The sequence below is a fragment of the Ascaphus truei genome, chromosome 21, assembly GCF_040206685.1.
Source record: "Ascaphus truei isolate aAscTru1 chromosome 21, aAscTru1.hap1, whole genome shotgun sequence".
In the NCBI taxonomy this organism is placed as follows: Eukaryota; Metazoa; Chordata; class Amphibia; order Anura; family Ascaphidae; genus Ascaphus; species Ascaphus truei.
In genome coordinates this window covers 15,469,161-15,482,665 of record NC_134503.1, presented here as the reverse complement: position 1 = coordinate 15,482,665, position 13,505 = coordinate 15,469,161, and the positions used below count along the sequence as shown (strand labels likewise).

The following is a 13,505-nucleotide window of genomic DNA, read 5'->3' as shown; positions in this document are numbered from 1 at the left end:
TGGCACAATAGCACTGATACAAAAAAACAGGTTGCATGATAGTGACTTTTTTTTATCGGCCTTAAAAAAAATGACCTTCACGTCTTAGTGAATCCCGCTTTTGGCTTCATGTTTTAAAGTGTGATAAAAAAAATCAGATTCGGACACAACAGCGCTGATTTTATCACTGCTTTGTGACCCGCCCCATTAACTGCTAGCTTGTGGTAACAAAGACTTTCTGATTACGTATTTACAGAATATTCTGTTCTGCTGACTTTTGGGTTATGAGCAGGTTGCCTTCAGGGTTCTAGGTTAACTGGAACTGTGAGGTCCCTATGCCCCTTCACCGCCTCTAATTGTATTTGCATTGAGAATCTACTATATATTTCTGAAATGTCTGTATGTTTGTCTGCATGCCCTGTGTCCCTAGGGCCAATCGCATTGCACCTTTGGCCTGTCACTCCACCTCAACACTGTCCCACTCCTCACCACACTGTCCCACCCCTCACTGACTCTCATTGGCCTTCGGCCAACACCACTGCCACACTGTCCCACCCCTCACCCCACTGTCCCACCCCTCACTGCCACACTGTCCCACCCCTCACCCCACTGTCCCACCCCTCACTGACAATACTCACTGCTCTGGGGCGACCTCTCAACCCACAAAACCCTCACCGCCTGCTACCACAGATCAGGTACAGAATCTCTATATCAACATTCACCTCCACACACCGCACGAACAAGCAGCGCAACACTGCCTCTTACAAACACCCCCCTCCACCACCCCCCCCCCAACCTCATGCACCCCCCTCCACCACCACCCCACTCAACCTCATGCACCCCCCTCCACCACCCCCCCCCCAACCTCATGCACACTACGAACGCACGCCACAGCTCTCCCGCTACTGCAGCCCATCACCAACCCCCCTCACCCAAACATACTCCATCACCCCCCCCCCTCACACGAACAGCAAACGCACACTGCTGAACATACAACGCACGATGCTCCATCACCCCCCCCCCCCCCCCTCACCCAAACATCCCCGGAGCACACCCAAAACTACCCCACCCCCCCTCACCCCAACACAAAACTCACGCTGCCGACCATCCAACGCACGATGCTGCTCCGGAGCCCCTCACCCCCCCCCCCCCCACCATCCAACGCACGATGCTGCTCTGGAGCCCCTCACCCCCCCCCCACCATCCAACGCACGATGCTGCTCCGGAGCCCCTCACCCCCCCCCCCCCACACTCACCCGAACATCCACCGCACGATGCTGCTCCGGAGCCCCTCACCCCCCCCCCACACTCACCCGAACATCCACCGCACGATGCTGCTCCGGAGCCCCTCACCCCCCCCCCCGCCCCACACTCACCCGAACATCCACCGCACGATGCTGCTCCGGAGCCCCTCACCCCCCCCCCCCCACACTCACCCGAACATCCACCGCACGATGCTGCTCCGGAGCCCCTCACCCCCCCCCCCCCCCACACTCGCCCGAACATCCACCGCACGATGCCACTCCGGAGCCCCTCATCCCCCCCCCCACACTCACCCGAACATCCACCGCACGATGCTGCTCCGGAGCCCCTCACCCCCCCCCCCCCCACCCCACACTCACCCGAACATCCACCGCACGATGCTGCTCCGGAGCACCTCAACCCCCCCCCCCCCCCCTCACCCCAACACAAAACTCACGCTGCCGACCATCCAACGCACGATGCTGCTCCGGAGCCCCTCACCCCCCCCCCCACCATCCAACGCACGATGCTGCTCTGGAGCCCCTCACCCCCCCCCCCCCCACCATCCAACGCACGATGCTGCTCTGGAGCCCCTCACCCCCCCCCCCCCACACTCACCCGAACATGCACCGCACGATGCTGCTCCGGAGCCCCTCACCCCCCCCCCCCCCACACTCACCCGAACATCCACCGCACGATGCTGCTCCGGAGCCCCTCACCCCCCCCCCCCGCCCCACACTCACCCGAACATCCACCGCACGATGCTGCTCCGGAGCCCCTCACCCCTCCCCCCCCCCCACACTCACCCGAACATCCACAGCACGATGCTGCTCCGGAGCCCCTCACCCCCCCCCCCCCACCATCCAACGCACGATGCTGCTCTGGAGCCCCTCACCCCCCCCCCCCACCATCCAACGCACGATGCTGCTCTGGAGCCCCTCACCCCCCCCCCACACTCACCCGAACATCCACCGCACGATGCTGCTCCGGAGCCCCTCACCCCCCCCCACACTCACCCGAACATCCACCGCACGATGCTGCTCCGGAGCCCCTCACCCCCCCCCCCCCGCCCCACACTCACCCGAACATCCACCGCACGATGCTGCTCCGGAGCCCCTCACCCCCCCCCCACACTCACCCGAACATCCACCGCACGATGCTGCTCCGGAGCCCCTCACCCCCCCCCCCACACTCACCCGAACATCCACCGCACGATGCTGTTCCGGAGCCCCTCATCCCCCCCCCCCACACTCACCCGAACATCCACTGCACGATGCTACTCCGGAACCCCTCACCCCCCCCCACACTCACCCGAACATCCACCGCACGATGCTGCTCCGGAGCCCCTCACCCCCCCCCCCCCCCCCACACTCACCCGAACATCCACCGCACGATGCTGCTCCGGAGCCCCTCACCCCCCCACCCCCCACACTCACCCGAACATCCACCGCACGATGCTGCTCCGGAGCCCCTCACCCCCCCCCCCCACACTCACCCGAACATCCACCGCACGATGCTGCTCCGGAGCCCCTCACCCCCCCCCCCCACCATCCAACGCACGATGCTGCTCTGGAGCCCCTCACCCCCCCCCACCATCCAACGCACGATGCTGCTCCGGAGCCCCTCACCCCCCCCCCCCCCCCCACACTCACCCGAACATCCACCGCACGATGCTGCTCCGGAGCCCCTCACCCCCCCCCCCACACTCACCCGAACATCCACCGCACGATGCTGCTCCGGAGCCCCTCACCCCCCCCCCCCCGCCCCACACTCACCCGAACATCCACCGCACGATGCTGCTCCGGAGCCCCTCACCCCCCCCCCCCCCACACTCACCCGAACATCCACCGCACGATGCTGCTCCGGAGCCCCTCACCCCCCCCCCCCCCCACACTCGCCCGAACATCCACCGCACGATGCCACTCCGGAGCCCCTCATCCCCCCCCCCACACTCACCCGAACATCCACCGCACGATGCTGCTCCGGAGCCCCTCACCCCCCCCCCACCCCACACTCACCCGAACATCCACCGCACGATGCTGCTCCGGAGCACCTCAACCCCCCCCCCCCCCTCACCCCAACACAAAACTCACGCTGCCGACCATCCAACGCACGATGCTGCTCCGGAGCCCCTCACCCCCCCCCCCACCATCCAACGCACGATGCTGCTCTGGAGCCCCTCACCCCCCCCCCCCCACCATCCAACGCACGATGCTGCTCTGGAGCCCCTCACCCCCCCCCCCCCACACTCACCCGAACATGCACCGCACGATGCTGCTCCGGAGCCCCTCACCCCCCCCCCCCCACACTCACCCGAACATCCACCGCACGATGCTGCTCCGGAGCCCCTCACCCCCCCCCCCCCCGCCCCACACTCACCCGAACATCCACCGCACGATGCTGCTCCGGAGCCCCTCACCCCTCCCCCCCCCCCCCACACTCACCCGAACATCCACAGCACGATGCTGCTCCGGAGCCCCTCACCCCCCCCCCCCCCCACCATCCAACGCACGATGCTGCTCTGGAGCCCCTCACCCCCCCCCCCCCCACCATCCAACGCACGATGCTGCTCTGGAGCCCCTCACCCCCCCCCCCACACTCACCCGAACATCCACCGCACGATGCTGCTCCGGAGCCCCTCACCCCCCCCCCACACTCACCCGAACATCCACCGCACGATGCTGCTCCGGAGCCCCTCACCCCCCCCCCCCGCCCCACACTCATCCGAACATCCACCGCACGATGCTGCTCCGGAGCCCCTCACCCCCCCCCCACACTCACCCGAACATCCACCGCACGATGCTGCTCCGGAGCCCCTCACCCCCCCCCCCCCACACTCACCCGAACATCCACCGCACGATGCTGCTCCGGAGCCCCTCATCCCCCCCCCCCCACACTCACCCGAACATCCACTGCACGATGCTACTCCGGAACCCCTCACCCCCCCCCCACACTCACCCGAACATCCACCGCACGATGCTGCTCCGGAGCCCCTCACCCCCCCCCCCCCCCACACTCACCCGAACATCCACCGCACGATGCTGCTCCGGAGCCCCTCACCCCCCCACCCCCCACACTCACCCGAACATCCACCGCACGATGCTGCTCCGGAGCCCCTCACCCCCCCCCCCCACACTCACCCGAACATCCACCGCACGATGCTGCTCCGGAGCCCCTCACCCCCCCTCCTTACCCTCTGTCCGCCGCCCCCCCTCCCACCCCCCCCAACGGCACATCGGGGGACCAAGCGAGCGCCACGGGGGGGGAGCGCGAGTCACGGGGAACGGGGGGGGGGCAGCCAAGAGTCACAGGGAACGGGGGGGAAGTCACGGGGAGGGGGGGGCCGAGTCACGGAGAACGGGGGGGGGGCCACCAGCCGAACCAGCAGGGGGACGGACGCACGGAGGGAGGGGGGACATGCACATACATTAATTATGACAATACATATGCCCACTACTCTCCACCCCATCCCACACTCCCCTTCCCCCCCCACACCCCTTCCCCCCCCACTCCCCTTCTCCCCCCTCCCGCTCCCCTTCCCCCCCCCCCGCTCCCCTTCTCCCCCCCCCGCTCCCCTTCCCCCCCCCCCCCGCTCCCCTTCCCCCGCTCCCCTTCCCCCGCTCCCCTTCTCCCCCCCCCGCTAAACTAAACTAAAAATGTATTGTCTGCTACGCCTCTGCACGTCTGCGGAAGCGTGCGCGAGCCCCTGCCAAAGCCGCTCTCATTGCGGCTGCAGGGGCTCACTGGCAAGCGTGAGCGCGGCTCAGCGGCTAAGCGCTGACCATGCACGCGGCCTAAGAGAGGAAAAACAGATTTCCCTGACTAGCAAAACCCAGTATTAAAGTATGTAATGGCTACGAATGACACTGGACTGAAATAACATTGTTGCTATCTGCACCATTCTTCCTATCATAGTTGCGGGTAGCAGCCTTGTGTATTGAGACATTAGCACAGACTGTTCTATTCAGTGTTATTTCTAGGACCTTTGTATGCATCAGCAAAGTCCGAGCTGCCATTTCCCATATCGCTGCCTGACCTATCCCTCTAATCTCACTATACTTTACACACGAATTGTACTGCGTTTGACCCAGAGACTTTGTCACCGGGAGTTCTGGCTCTGTGACTCTAAATCCTAAAATGACTCCTGTCATTCTACCTAAACACGTGTATATTTCTATTCAGCATTTGCTAATTGAACATTCTAGTATGTGTAACCATGAAATAAAATTCTGCAGACACTGTGATAACCTTTATATTCCATATGATGTGTTATAGCGGTTGGTAAACTGTTTGGGCTGGAAGCAGAGCGGAATGTCACCTTTTGGGTTTGAGAGAAGGAATTCAGAGAGAGGTATCTTTTTTGCTTGTTGGTTTAGGACTTTAGGGGAACTCACAGCTCTGCAAAGTCTGTTACCTGTAGGACCTCCTGTCTAAGCCATGGTTAAAGAGCCTGTCACCCTCAGGACATGACTGCACAAGAAAAGGATATGGGCTCTGCAACTTCTAGGACTCAGCACTTCAGTATTGGGGAACAAAGCAAACAAAAAGAGCAACACGATTGTCACCTCTAGGTCTCAATAGCTCACAGGTTTAGCTCACTCATGGACTTCGTCATTTGGGGGGAGACGAGTTTGTTTTTATGATTTGGTTCCTCAGAGGAAGGAAAAGCACAGGGAATATGAACATATCACTTTTGTGACTTTAGCCCAGATTTACCAATAGGTGTTAATCTGTAAAACCTCTTGGAGCTTTAAATTAATAACCTGAAAGGTTATGGTTTCGCACCACATGGTGAAGGGGGCCCATAATGTGTTATGGCCCTAATAATAATAATAATAATAATAGCAGGTTCTTGTATAGTGCTGCTAGTTGTACGCAGCGCTTTACAGAGACATTTTGCAGGCACAGGTCCCTGCCCCGTGGAGCTTGCAATTTATGTTTTTGTGCCTGGGGCACAGGGAGATAAAGTGCCTTGCCCAAGGTCACAAGGAGCTGACACCAGGAACTGAACCAGGCTCCCCTGCAACAATCTCAGTGTAAGTCAGTGTCGTTACTCATTGAGCCACTCCTTCTCTCTATATATGAATTATATTGTCCTGTCACCCTAGAACCACCCCCCTCAGTCACATCTCTTGCTTCTCAGTTCAACGAATACATGGTAGGAATAGTCCCCAGAATAACCACTCCTCGCTCCTTTCCACTGAATTGTCCATGAGGATGTCTAGACCGAGTAAAGAATGATATTGATAGAGGGCCCTCTGCTTTCTTCCCCTCTTCATATTTTTCCTGCTAAAGGGTCAGGTTGTGCACCATGCAGGACTGCGAACTGACCCTGAAAAGGACAGAGCACCGTTTGATGTCGTGAAATTGGTCGTCATAGCAACGACAATCCAAAACCTCATCGTGTTTTATTCTTGCATTAGATTTGCTAAACCCCACTGCAATGCATTCTGGTCTTTTTGTAAGCCCATTATGCTAGGGACAACATAGGCAGCGTCTAACATGACATGAAGCATATACCATTCAAAAGCAAGAATAGCGCCTATGATGTAGACCAATGTACCCTTAAAACTGAGATCAGTGCTTGATTTGATGAGATCTATAGCAAAAAGAGTTCAGTGTGCGCTGTCCCTTTAAATTCTCTCTCTTCTATGTCCAAGTTATTTCTCCTTGCTGCTCCCAATCTCCCGTGATCAGCAGTGCAAATCCACATACATATAAACACAAAAGGGGCGCAAGAAGAGGAAATACAAAGACTTAATTAATCACAAAACAATCTTTTATATGTCAAATCATGCAAACATATAACACTCAAATGTTAAGAAAAAGATCTAATACATCTATGGGTGTGATTACCCCCACAGGATCGGGTTCTTTATAGAAAAAAGCCCAACCGCCAAACAAATGTCCTTAGATGTAACAGGAAAAGGGCCCAGTTGTCAAGATGAAAAATAGCTACCAGTCTTAACTTTTAGTTGGCGTCCTCGTAGAGTGAGTTCAGGGGAAGAAGTGTCCAGTTGACACAAAACGCGTTGTGTGGTGAGGTCAAGACAGCGACGGTATACCCGGGATGACGGAGATCCGGAAACTGCGAACAGAGCTCAACCAGGAGGACGCCTGAGTGACCATCGACAAAGCAAACCTGGTTTAGAAGCTGCATGGGATGGAATTTACGGTGGTTCTGCTAACCCTGTTTTCTTACCCTCTATTCCACATACATGCAGTTTTTTCAGTGGTTGCACTGAGATATAGGACCTTTTATTGGATGAGTTTCTTGGGTTGTGTAAATGTTTGCTTTTCTTACCAACATTTGTCTCCATTTAGACACCAGGTCTGGGATGGTGTAAACCTATTTACCTAGGATCATGGTAACAAAAGTATAACATCTGGCAGGCATACTCAATCATACAGCCGGCTAAAGCTCTGGAGAATCCATACATCAGTGGATAAAAGGCCCGTGGGGGCTTTACCTGCCCTCTCCTTCGATGGACCCTGGAAGCCCGCTCACACTTTCTACCTGATGCAGAGGGATTTGGGACATTGCTGCTGCGCATCAGAGCTCCTCCGTGCTCCCTTTGGTTAGATATTTTATGTCACAGTGCTCCTGAATACTGCCCTGCTCCCAGGGCTTCCGGGGCCCGGCGGCGGAGAGGGGTGGGAAGGGGAAAGATAGGGGGACCGAGAAGTAAAGAGGGTGGGGGAGGACACTCGTTGGGCTGTCAACAGGGAGTAGTGACCCCCCATATTGCTGAGCTGCTTGTCTGCACTTACAGCCTCCCTCAGCCTCCCTCCCCTGTTAACATGCCCGGACTGGGTTGTAGAGGGAGAAAGGGGGTGGCCCGGTATTAAAGGGGTTGCACCCCATATGGCCATCCCCTGACCTCACCAGAGAGACAAGGGGTTAACTGGACTGCGGTCCAGGGATGAGGTTTGCACCTTATTATACCTTGAAAATGTATGTTCCCCTGTTCCCATGTTTCATTATAAGCATGTATTTTAATGTTTTAAAGTGCATTTCTGTATCTCCAGTTCTGGAGGTCGCAGAGAGTTCATATTTGGCCAATATGTGGAGTCACTGTAGGCATTAAAAACTGGCAAAGGTCGACCAACTGAGCCCACCAGAATGGAACTTATTAATATGTGTAGATATTAAAGTGTATATGTATTTTATTTTGGATCTGTTCTGAAAATGCAGACGCCATTTGCTAGGCTAATAAGTCATGAAGGGCAGACGGCTGAGTAGCCTAAGCACGGTGATCAAAAAGTAACTGCCATGATTGTTACCCAATGTCTAGGGATTAAGTATTAGTCAATCGACAAACTCTGCCAGTCTAATTGTTACCTGAGGGCATGGGTTAGTCTGTGTCTCCACATTAGAGAGTGAATACAGATAATTGTTCACCAATAGGCTGTGTTCAATGTTAAGAATAGGGTTGCACAGGTATATAAACTGTGTCAACCCTACAGTTTTTAGTTGTGCTGGAGTTGTGCTTCTGATACCATCTTGAATGTCACTGGACTGCTGGAGAATTGCTAGCGGATACTTCTCCATCCCCCAACCCTAAGTAAGTGTTACCCTCTTGTCTGTTAATTGTACTATATTGCGGTGTTCACCTTATTTAAGGAATAAATTATATTTCATTATATCTAAGCCTCGTTCAGTTCAACCCAGATATTTGGTGTTCATTATATCTTGTCATAAGCTACCGTGACATGGTTGTACTCTAGTACTGGGTCCAGGAAAGCAGTTGGTGGCCCTGACCAGTCCTCTCCTGTGAGTGACACTAGTTCTAGGAAGAGGAGTGGGACAATAGTGAACGCATCGGCATGAAGACCCCCCTATGTCACATCCCCCTGTCACCTACTACTTGTCACCCACCCTCACGTCATGTGTTAGACTGCCCTGGTGAATGTTATTTGTAATGTGCGGCCCCTGTTTCCTGCCACTGACATCAGAAAGTGGATCGGAAGCTGAGTGACGCCCATTGTGTGCTCATTTGCATGGCACTACCCAGAATCCTTATGTGAAGCTGAACAGCGGTATGACGTGACAATGGGGAGCTTGAAACAGGTACCTGTTGAAGACATGCAGGGTTCTGTATCTGCAGAAGTTTGACAAGAAAGTTACCTTTGATGTTTTCTCACAGTCCCTGCACAGCACGAATATTGTCAGTTTGATACAAACTACTCAAATAAATGGTACAATTGGCTTATATTCACCACAAAAAGAAATATTATTTATTTTGTTATTAAAACGGAACTGTCCTCCTGAGCCTTTCCATTTACATCCAGGCCGGTGTGATCTCACCTGGGGGCTTCTGAAAAACAAAAACAATCGTTGGAAAGAAAATCTGAATGTGCGTTACAGCCCCCAAATGTAACATTGTGTCAGGTCTGAATGTTCTGTGGCCTGTCCATACTGTCTCTGTGTGCTCACACATTGTGTCCATTTAGGCTGTTTGTTAATACGTATTGAAACATTATGCACACACGTGTACTGAGAAGACAAAGCTTCTCTTTTCTTTCATATTTAATACTTGGGTGACGCAGTACTGTACATAGATTAGAGAGAAGAGAGTTCACATGAAAGAGAACCTAGGGAGATGGAAATCTTTGCCCTGAAAAACTTATTCTGTCAGGGGTGCGCAAACTTTCCCCGCTGCGCCCCCCTGCCTGCTCTCCCCCTCTGCTCGTGCCGCCCTATTTACCCTGTCTTCGGCGTCAAATGATGCTGCAGGGTCACGTGGCAACGTGATGTCACGTGACCCAGCAGCATCATTTGATGCCGCATTGCCATGGCGACGCGTGCCGAAGACAAGGTAAGGGGCGTTGCTGAGGCCTCACGCGATCCCCCAGCATGTCATTTAAATGCCTTGGGGGGGGGGAAACACGGGGCTTCTGTAACCGCTGCGCCCCCCCTGAAAAATCTTGCGTGCCCCCCTGTTTGCGCACCCCTGGTCTAAGTGAATGTGGTATTCAAGAGTCCAGGCGTTGGATACAGAAATCTTACATATCCTCATTTAGATTGCAAGCTCCCCGGGGCAGGGATTTCCTTTCCTATTCTGTGATCTTATTGTGTTCTAACTCCCTGAACTGCATTTTCTCTCTTTTAAAGCGCTAAGTACAGCTGTAGGCGCTATATAAATATATACATCAGAGACCAGGAGGACACAGATGCCCAGCGCCTATGGGACATATACTACCTAAACCAGGGCTGTTCCCTTCAACTTGCCGCCTGTGAAAGGCCTTTGACTCCCTGCTAATTTGTTTGCAGTTGTTTACACAGCCAAGTGCAATTTTGACACACTGAACTCACTTTTAAACAAAGGTAATGTAAGTATATGTGCTATATGTGCTGTAAATGCTAGCAAAAAGTTCAACTATAAAAATATTTTTTATTTTCGATGTATTTAAAATGACATTATGATATACTTTTGGCCCTTCTCCTGATTAGTTTATGTAGAATCTGGCCCCTGTGGAAAACAAGTTGAACAGCACCGCTAGCTGGTATTATTGCTTATTAATCTCCGTTCAGCTTCAATGACTGTTAATAAGTATGAGTATGAATGGCTGTTGGTAAATATACCCCATAGAAAGGGTTGAGAGGTCGCAGGATAGACAGCTGTTTTTCAAGGCGATTTCAGATTTACCGTTGAGAATGTGGAACTGATCCGCTTGCTCACAGAAGCCTGGAAAGTAACAAGAAGCTCAGGGTTAGATCATTATACTCCCTTCCAAGTGCTCATTTGTTCCGACACCACTTTGTCAGTAGCGTTGGAAATTGGCCTATGTACTAAGCATCGCAAACTTTTTAGGGAGCGTGTCACTCGGTTTTAATTGCGCTTGTATGTAGGGTTGCCAGACGGCTTCTCCAAAAATACTGGACACAATAGTGAAAGGTGCGATGCACTCGACACACACACCACTCTCACCTGTCTCCGGTCCATGCTGTTTCCTCCATCTTCTTGGCCTCACCCCAAGGCTCCTGACACCTACTCCTGATTGGCTGCTGCTGGGTAATGCAGCCAATCAGGATGGAGGAAGATACCCAACCCCCTAGCAATAGCCCTGCTCGGTGAAATCCCGCGCCCACCTCCCTCCTCTCCCTAAGCCGGTCAGGTCACTATGTCCAGAGAGGTAATACTGGACACATACATGTCCAGTATTACCTCTCTTTTTTTTACTGGACAGTGCGTCCCAATACATGACAGTCTGGTTCAATACTGGACACCTGGCACTCCTACCTGTATTAGCCTACGTACTAAAAATATTATTTTTCCTTTTTTAGGTGCAGGGAAATGGGCCGTGCAGATGTAAATGGTATGTACTAGAAAATAATATTTCTGAGCACTGAGGAATCAGCCACCAATTCAACTCGGTGTAAACACAGAAGAAAAAAGAAGACTCTTAAATGATGTTGGCGCAGAATTCAGGTGCTAAGTATCAACCCCAAAAATGTATTTCACGCCGCGCAGAGTTTTTATTATATAGGTTAAGAATATATATTTTCACAGTATTGCCCCCCCCTCCCCCCGTATAGACCGTTCACCGTCTGCGTTACTCACCATATGTAGGGAAATAGTAGATAAATTCCATGTCTATGCCCATCTTGGAGATCCTTTCCTCGTACCTCCTGATGATGTCATCACCCACTGTCGCTTTCCGTGCTATGAAATGATGAGCAGAAAAGAAAAGTTACTGTGTTGTTGTCACCTTGGTAAATCCCCAGATACTAAAATGCAGGTTTTGGCTCAGCCAGAGAGCATTGTAGGCTCTGAAGGTTTAAGGCCAAGTGGCAGAATTAAAATCCCCTGGGGGAAAAAGAGCGGTGGGTTGCTGTATTCAAATAAGGGCTGGATTGCATTTGAAAATAAAATCAATTTATTAGGCTAATTACAACATCGTAAAAGAGGACAGGCAAAAAGAACCTCTGACGCGTTTTGCCAGAGAGTAGAACTATTCTTTGACAAAGCACCCACAGGCGTGAAACGCGTCAGAGGTTATTTTTGCCTTTCCTCTTTTATCATGTTGCAATTAGCCTAATAAATTTATTTTATTTTTAAATGCGATCCAGCCCTTATTGGAATACAGCAGTGCACCGCTCTTTTCCTCCCCCCCAAAGGGATTCTACTTATGGTATTTCACTGTAAGCAGGGAGCACGCTGCCTCCGGATACCCACCAGCATGGTCATGACTAATTGCATATGATTACACGGTATCAATGAACTTTTATTACACTTTATGATTGAATCACATATTTTTTAAGTCTGGATCCGTGAGGAGTTTATCTTCAGCGTGCAGAGGGGCTCGTTTTCGGTCATTCCCCTCAAGCGCAATTATTTAGATTCACCTCTGATGTTTGGACAACTATTGACCATATATGAATACAGTCTTTGATGTGGATCCAGAAAAACAACTTTAATGCCTTGATTATGATATTGACATCACCTGTGAACTCCAGAACACCGGAATTGAACCTCGGGTTCTAAGTGGCAGAATTCTTGGCTAAGCTACCGTAATAGGGTATTGAGGTATCAAGTGCTACATAGAAATATGGAGTCCTGTGCTGTACAGATAGGGGGTCCTCTTGTACATGCATTATACCACAGGACCCTAGTGTATGAGGATATCATGTGATGAATATACTGTATGTGGGTTTCTACTCTGAGTAAATAAAGAGGTACTGAGTATACTAGGGGTCCTGAATGGTTCTCCCAGAATGCACTGCGGTGAATTCATTTGGGATCTTGCGTCAAGGTTATAGATCTGGTGGACAATAGAAAAGGGAAATTGTGCTGAGCAGATAAGGGGATCTCGGATAACAATGAGGCTTTTTGTGCAAAAACCTTGCTGGGTGTGTATGGGATCATTTTCTCTAAGGGATCCTGTGCTGAACTTTCACAAAATGTTATATGAAGTGTACAGTTCTGGGTGTATGAAGGTTCCTGTGCTGGGGTATTTTGAGTTAGGCATAAACAAGGAATTTTGTAGTGTGTGTGTGTGTGTGTGTGTGTGTGTGTGTGTGTGTGTGTGTGTGTGTGTGTGTGTGTGTGTGTGTGTGTGTGTGTGTGTGTGTGTGTGTGTGTGTGTGTGTGTGTGTGTGTGTGTGTGTGTGTGTGTGTGTGTGTGTGTGTGTGTGTGTATGTATAATCTGACCTGATAACATGAGGGATCATTTTCTGAGCTTATGGAGGCGAGGCTAATATCCTTAGCAAACAAAGTCCTGTTTTTAATAAACACTACCAATCTATATACATCTTGACTAAGTTGTCGTGCTAAGGTTT

General features: G+C 52.6%; 2 protein-coding genes across 4 annotated transcripts in view; one reads left to right on the top strand and one right to left on the bottom strand.

Annotated features, from left to right (window-relative positions):
* C8G (complement C8 gamma chain) overlaps positions 1-13,505 on the bottom strand; it is a 251,962-nt gene that overhangs the window by 228,991 nt on the left and 9,466 nt on the right. Inside the window, exons 5-7 of one of the 3 annotated variants that reach the window (XM_075579105.1) lie at positions 11,787-11,888; positions 10,872-10,910; positions 9,432-9,539 (exon numbers count right to left, since the gene is read on the bottom strand). In XM_075579105.1, the coding sequence (XP_075435220.1) occupies positions 9,526-9,539; positions 10,872-10,910; positions 11,787-11,888 (155 nt within the window). In that variant the 3' untranslated portion in view covers positions 9,432-9,525. Of the gene's footprint in view, positions 1-9,431; positions 9,540-9,639; positions 9,774-10,871; positions 10,911-11,786; positions 11,889-13,505 lie in introns of those variants that run through there. The other 2 variants (XM_075579104.1, XM_075579106.1) reach the window with 2 other exon arrangements.
* Positions 11,632-13,505, top strand: part of FBXW5 (F-box and WD repeat domain containing 5) — a 31,804-nt gene continuing 29,930 nt past the window's right edge. The window contains exon 1 of the mRNA XM_075579096.1: positions 11,632-11,654. The gene's annotated coding sequence lies outside the window, so the exon portion shown is untranslated. The remainder of the gene's footprint in view (positions 11,655-13,505) is intronic.